This window comes from Polyergus mexicanus, unplaced genomic scaffold (assembly GCF_030449975.1).
Source record: "Polyergus mexicanus isolate NDT 795.1 unplaced genomic scaffold, iyPolMexi1.0 SCAF_4, whole genome shotgun sequence".
NCBI lineage: Eukaryota > Metazoa > Arthropoda > Insecta > Hymenoptera > Formicidae > Polyergus > Polyergus mexicanus.
The window spans coordinates 12,068,212-12,075,069 of record NW_027223324.1 but is presented as its reverse complement, the minus strand read 5'-3'; the positions used below and the strand labels follow the sequence as shown (position 1 = coordinate 12,075,069).

General features: G+C 32.2%; 2 protein-coding genes across 4 annotated transcripts; both read left to right on the top strand.

Annotated features, from left to right (window-relative positions):
* The first annotated feature begins 802 nt into the window (after window positions 1-802).
* Tbc1d15-17 (TBC1 domain family member 15/17) lies at window positions 803-4,803 on the top strand. 3 transcript variants are annotated; one of them, XM_070294528.1, is made up of 9 exons: window positions 803-944; window positions 1,570-1,662; window positions 1,744-2,245; window positions 2,373-2,552; window positions 2,682-2,776; window positions 2,854-3,052; window positions 3,139-3,356; window positions 3,453-3,767; window positions 3,847-4,803. In XM_070294528.1, the coding sequence occupies exons 1-9, from the start codon at window positions 843-845 to the stop codon at window positions 4,150-4,152; spliced, it is 2,010 nt and encodes a 669-aa protein (XP_070150629.1). In that variant the 5' UTR covers window positions 803-842; the 3' UTR covers window positions 4,153-4,803. The 3 variants fall into 3 exon arrangements, with proteins under 3 accessions (XP_070150629.1, XP_070150628.1, XP_070150630.1); XM_070294527.1 differs by lacking the exon at window positions 803-944 and adding an exon at window positions 975-1,233; XM_070294529.1 differs by lacking the exon at window positions 803-944 and adding an exon at window positions 1,240-1,410.
* Window positions 4,804-5,382: 579 nt separating this feature from the next.
* LOC138932361 (gem-associated protein 8) lies at window positions 5,383-6,533 on the top strand. Its single transcript, XM_070294107.1, has 2 exons — window positions 5,383-5,749; window positions 5,953-6,533. Exons 1-2 carry the CDS (start codon window positions 5,523-5,525, stop codon window positions 6,455-6,457), a joined length of 732 nt encoding a protein of 243 aa, XP_070150208.1. The 5' UTR covers window positions 5,383-5,522; the 3' UTR covers window positions 6,458-6,533.
* The last annotated feature ends 325 nt before the right edge of the window (window positions 6,534-6,858 follow it).

The following is a 6,858-nucleotide window of genomic DNA, read 5'->3' as shown; positions in this document are numbered from 1 at the left end:
ACGGTCGAACTTTGCTGTATCAAATAAAGGAAAAAGATTTACTATTTTGTCGTAATATTCGATCGCGCTATTATTGAAATTATGCTGACATAAGTAAGCAAAGAAATGTGCGTGTTTTATGGAAGTGTTTTCAAGAAGCAAATAACTTCTTGAAAAGCAAATAGTTCTCGTTTTTTGCTCTGATTTTGCGTGGAGAAAAACATGCGTCTCGTAATAACATACGGCATGACATTCATGATTATCATATATGATAATTTAGTATCTCTTTATATATATATATATATATCTTAATTTGACATATCATTATTACGTATATGAAAGACCTTTCCAGAAAATGGGAAACGTAATAAAATTTATATTCGTCATATGTGTGCTATCGTGCACTTTTAGCGCGCTTGATAATGTAGGCGCGCGCTGCGTCTAAATTTTAAATCTATCTTGTTAAACAAAGAACCAAGAGTGATAGATATTTTACCAGACTGCATTGCCAATATGCAGTTATATTTATTTTACAAACCTGGACACATGTTAATATATCTTAATACGTGTCTAATATTGTTTGTATTTATTATCGAAAAAAAATTTATTTTAATCAACTTCGATGAAATTAGTCCAATAAAATCTTTGTGATTTACAAATACGTTTACGTGAAAAGTGAAGAATTTGAATTTTATTTCTACAGTTTCTCTTTCAATTTCTATACACCCTACTTGCCATTTTAATTCGCAAAGAGCAACGGACAAGGCAGATTAAAGCCGTGCAGCGATAGCGATATTGGTGTGTGCGAGGAAGACAGGGAATCAACACGCGAGAGAAAGAACAGAGACAGAAGTAGTGTCGCGATGTGGGATAGTTGCGATGAGAGTGAGTGCAGTGAGTTGACTTCGATAAGAACGATTGAATTCGTGAAGCCCGAGATGTTCGAGCCTACGGAACAGGGAAAGGTGAGTGGACCTTTTTCCGGATATGGTCATCGGGCGAGGTCCTGCCGAAGGACGATGCGCCGGTCAGAGGAAATTCGATCACGCCTGTCGTGATTGCAGAAGAGATGACGTTCTCGGAATGCATCCGCCTACATGTATCCCATCGCGTGTTCCACGCGAAATTCAACGATCGGAGATAATCGCGGGAATATCGGAACAATGGCATTCGATTAATCGCGTTAAAGCATCATGCTATGATTTGATGGAAGAACGCTCTATTGTTTCGTGCTTTTTTCGGTTTGGCGAAGAGGTTAAGTTGCTTTTAGCGTTCTACGAACAAATTTCGAGTGACTTATCCGTTCTTTCGTAATCGGGAGTCTCGCGAGAATCATACGAAAAAGTCACGTGATGCGTAGATGATTCTTATTCTTCATGGAATTGATAATATAATTTGACATTTTACAATCTGTTTATGAACAGTATTATGGTATGCATTCGTTATCACGTACAGTCATTGTCAATCATTATGTTTAATTATGTTTAATTATATAGATCAGTATTCAGGACAGGTGTTCGATAAAATATGCAATTATAATCCTTTGCAAATTCTTACTTGACATGAATGTTATTATTTTGTTGATATTAGGATCTCTGCATCCATACAGGCGTTGTACTTCGTGGAGCAAATGCTAGAGAAGATGAGGTTCATAGTTCAGGGACACTTAACATTGTCCAATATGTAAGATCTTTTGTTATTGCGATTAATATTATTTATATATATAGATACATCTTATAAAACTCATATATTTTTATATTGTAGAGTTTTGGCAAATGTATAGAATGGAAGCCTATAGAAGATTCTGTTGTATCAGAATGTCAAGATCAAGACCCAGAGTGGTCCTTAGTGGACACACATACAAGAAGAACTCGTACAAACTCGGAAGGTCCAGACTCTCTTGGACGTACGAGAACTGTTAAAATATTATTCTCCGATTTAAAGTCATTTCGAGTGAATCACGGTGGACAACAACTTATATTTATGCAGAGAGATGGTACCACCTATGTTGCCTTCTTTCAGCTATGTAATGCTGAAAGTTTTGTTAATTCATTGAAGGGATTTATTAAATTCGTAAAATCACGTTCGGATAAGAACTTGTATCTTGTTCTGGATGAAGTTGAGAATGTGTTGAAGAAATCCTTCGCCGAGTTGGACCTGTTTCAAGAAAATACTTCTGATTATGTATGGAAGTTTGTAAAAAACTTACATAATCGCCCTTATGAAACAACATTGGAGGCTTTCAGTAAACTTGCAGATATTTGGTGTAAGTGAATAAATTTATATCTTGCTAAAATCAATATATTCTAATTTACTGTAGATGTAAATGATGTTTATATATATATAAAATGCATAATAATAATAATATTATTATTATTATTATTATATTATAGTGTATAAAGAGCCAGTCAAACGGCCTGTTGAAGAGGCAGTCGCCGATTTGTTAAATCAGTCTCTTACAATCGATTCTCATCCACGTGTATCTGTATCTGTATCAGGAGAAGGATCTGGAGAAGAGTATGAAGTAATTGGAGTTGGAGTGGATTTACCTCCGCGACCACCATGTCCGCGTGGTATATAACGTTAATTAATATATGTAACAACACAGACAGATCACAATACTCTCTATAGAATTCTTACATATAAAATTTTTAATTGCATATGTATTATGTATTTAAATAAGAGTTTCTAATTTTATTCAGGTGCACCATTGACACAAGAACAATGGGAGAAATGTAAAGATCCAGAAGGAAGAATTATTAATCCAGAGGCTATCAAAGAAATCATCTTTCGTGGGGTATATATCTAATATTTTTTGATATTGATATTTTATATATAATGTAACAAATTTTATGCTATATGACAATTCATTAGGGTATTTTTCCTTCGTTACGATTTGAAATATGGAAATTTCTATTGAATTATTATCCATGGAAATCGACGTATAATGAAAGATTAGAATTAAAAAGGAAAAAGACTGATGAATATTTCACGATGAAATTGCAATGGCGTACGTTCACGCCCGCGCAAGAGAGTCGATTTTCCGACTATAGGGAGCGAAAAAGTTTGATAGGTAAAGCAATTAAGTTACCATATATACGAAAATAAAATCTTAGATTTTTTGTAATAAGTATTGTACATCTTTTAATCTTATTTCAGAGAAGGATGTAAATAGAACAGACCGAACACATCCTTATTATGCAGGAGATAATAATCCTCACTTAGAACAACTGTATGATATACTCATGACCTATGTAATGTACAATTTTGATTTAGGATACGTTCAAGGTATGAGCGATCTTCTTAGTCCTATCTTATTTTTAATGGATAATGAGGTTGATGCATTTTGGTGTTTTGTTGGATTCATGGATAAAGTGGTGAGTTTGATATTCTTTGCATAATAGTATACAATGCCAATACTCTCAAGTATATGGAATTTCAATTATAACGGATCATTTATTTTATTAAAACAGAGCACCAACTTTGAGATGGATCAGAAAGGCATGAAAGCACAATTATGCCAATTGCATACTTTATTGTGCACTACGGAACCACAATTGGCATATTATCTAAATAGACATGATTCCGGCAATATGTTTTTTTGCTTTCGATGGTTGTTGGTACTCTTTAAGCGAGAATTTAGCGCGATCGATATATTAAAATTGTGGGAAATATTATGGACAGATTTACCTTGTAAAAACTTTCATTTGCTTATATGCGCAGCTATTTTGGACACAGAGAAGAATATTTTAATAGAAAATAATTATGGATTTACAGAAATATTAAAAGTAATTTTCAAAGCTTTTTTTATGACAATAATTATTATCTCTATCAAATTCTAAAATAGTATAATGTTATTGTTTGCAGCATATAAATGATTTATCACTTCATATTGAGTTACCTTGGACAATCTCTAAGGCGGAAGGTATTTATTATCAGCTTATGGCTATGGAAGATCAGATTCCTGATGATGTTCGTGTAATTATGGGATTAGAGCGATTGTATAGAATGACATCGATGAACGGAAGCGATGATGAGGCATCTGGTAATAATGCCCGAGTTAATGGTACTCGAACTAATAATTCAAGGAGAAATAGTTCAAGTAGCGCCAATGTTAAATTAGGAGACGATGAAGTATCATTCGAACGTGGATTGAATACGACGTATATGTGAGGTCTGGACTGGAGCTTTATAATGATTTACTAATAGAAAACTGTTTGAAAGTCTCTCAATTCAAAGAATCAAATATCTATTACAGTTTTTATTTGAGGTCTTATACATATTATTTCAAAAAATATTATTGACAATAATTTCCATACGCGGCTTTCAACGAAATTAGATAAGAAATAAACAATGCTTTGAAAATGCTTTGAAAAAACAACAACAATAGCATGTTTCTAAGCACAGTAATTAGGTTTTTTTTCGATTGATAGTAGATGAAGCACTTTTTTTTAAATATTGTGATTGACTGATTGTGATTATAAGCTTGAAATTCTAAAGCATAAAGAAATGAATGTAATGGATACATTCTCAGAAGTAATTAAGTAGTGTGTTGAATTTTGAGATATTTATAAGATTTACTGTATAGAGAGACAAAAAGAGAGACAATTATTATAGTGTTTGTGTGTGCAAAATATGTATAGATATTTCAGTGCAAAAAAAAATTGTCTCACTGTAAATGCGACTTTTGAATGTGCGGAAACAGGATAAAGGTAACGTCTCCAGATCTTGATAAGAGTGTTATATATACATAATTTTCACTTAAGTTAGTCTCTTTTTTAGATTTGTATAAAACCTCACAACATATTACTGTATATTTCTAATAAAAATCATCTATTTAATCTTTCATATATTTTTGCATTTTTTTCATGTTGTGCCAATATTGAGGAATTATGATATCTTTATATATAGTAGGACATTTTCAGAAATTTATTCTATGTTCAAAGGGTTGGGATATAAGCACTAGAAAAAAAATTTATATATTATAATATTATAAAACTCTAATTTGACATTTCTTCAGAAAATACCTTCTGTATGCTTAGTCAGTTTTGGAAACTTGATCATGAGTTGTTTTTTGGTTTATCTTTCTCAACTTATTTTAATTTAAGATAATAATTTGTTTAATGTCGTTGGCTTACATTAATATATCATTTTGTTTTCCTATATATAAAATATAAAAATTATAGAGTATAAAGAAAGATGTGCAGTATATAAAATAGCTAAGTTTCCATTTATATAAAAATAAATGTGTTTACGTTTTGAAATAAGGATGTGTATTCTAATCAAAATCAATATGTTAAAAAATTGATTCTCCCTATATCTATCCATTCCCTTCCTTCCTCCCGCTCGCAATATCAAGTTTCATGTACTAAATTTCTTTAAAAGCAAAAAAAATTAATAAAATAAGCAAAGGCTTGATCACAGATTCCGTCGTTTCGTGACTGATGTTATGGCGTTCGTACGAGGATGTACACGATGGAGTTGAACATTGGAGTTTTTAAAAAATTAACTGAATTTTTGTAAACTGGCTCTATTTTCGAGGTATGGAATTTGTTGCCACAAAACGGCGCAAAAAGTGGAAGAAAAAGCGATACCTGAAGAGAAAATGGTTACACGAGCGAATTAAAATTGAGGTTAAATCCGCAAAGCGTTGGGAACTCTTGCCAGAATATATTAATGCTTTCGAAGCGCAAGAAACACTAGGAACGAGCACGATGCAGGCTGATACTTTTTGGAAAAATTATGCAATAGCTCAGGAATGGCAAAAAAGGTAAGTTTATAAAACAAATAGCAATTATTCTGCGTTCTCTCTCTCTTTTTCCTGCAAGTTTTTTTTTCTTTATAAATTTATTTAAAAAACTCAATAGATAGTATTAAAGAAAAATAATTATAAATCAAATATCTATAGAGAACAAGAGAGAGATACTAGCTTCTTGCAAAAGATTTAATTGTATAATAAATTGCTGTTTGCAGACATAATATAACCTGGTGGAGATCACGCTGCCTTGCTCTTGAATATGAGAATGAAATGTTGCGCAATAAAATGAGATTCTTAGCTCAGCATTGTGCCTATCCTAATACGGTAATAATTCAGGAAAACGATCATTATAAAGAGAATAACGATAAAGATGTAGAGAAAGAAAACTATATCGGATCCAAATCAGACATTGAAGATGTTGAGTTTAATGTGACCGAAGATATGCTAAAATTTTTTGAAACGAGCGAGAGACACAGAAGACAGTTGAAGCAAAAACAAAATTCTAATGAGATTGCGTATAAGGAGGAATACCTTGTAGAAGAAATTCCCATCATTGATAGCGCTGAAAGCGTTCGTACTAGGGAACAGGATGCAGACTTGTTGTACGGTGACGATAGTTCAAAAATATTAGCGATGGAAACTGCTTTGCAAGCTGCAACAAACAAATATAAAGATACCGTTAATCCTCAATATTGGCCCAACATACCTCTGAAACCTTAAAATAATCAAGCTAATCTAGTATTTCATTCTCAAGTTCAAAATGTATTTTGAATACTTAAAAAAAAATATTGTACGTTATTAGAAAATTGTTTTTATCATCTTTTTTTTATATCCTACATCTCATTGTAATATAGCATTCCTTCGTTATTACATAAGACGACCAAGAGATGGAGTCACCTTAATATTTCTTCGCGTTCGAATAGCATCTAAAAGTCTTTGCATGTGTATGTAACAAAGAAATATGCAATTACAAAATTAGAAATTATTTTTCATATTTTCTTTTAAAGAAATTATAATATAACATTTACTTTTTCCGCATTTACTATCGTTGAGTTGAATTGCAACATATATTAGACTTGCAGAGGCGTTAGATTCAACCAATCGCGACAGAAGCGCAATAT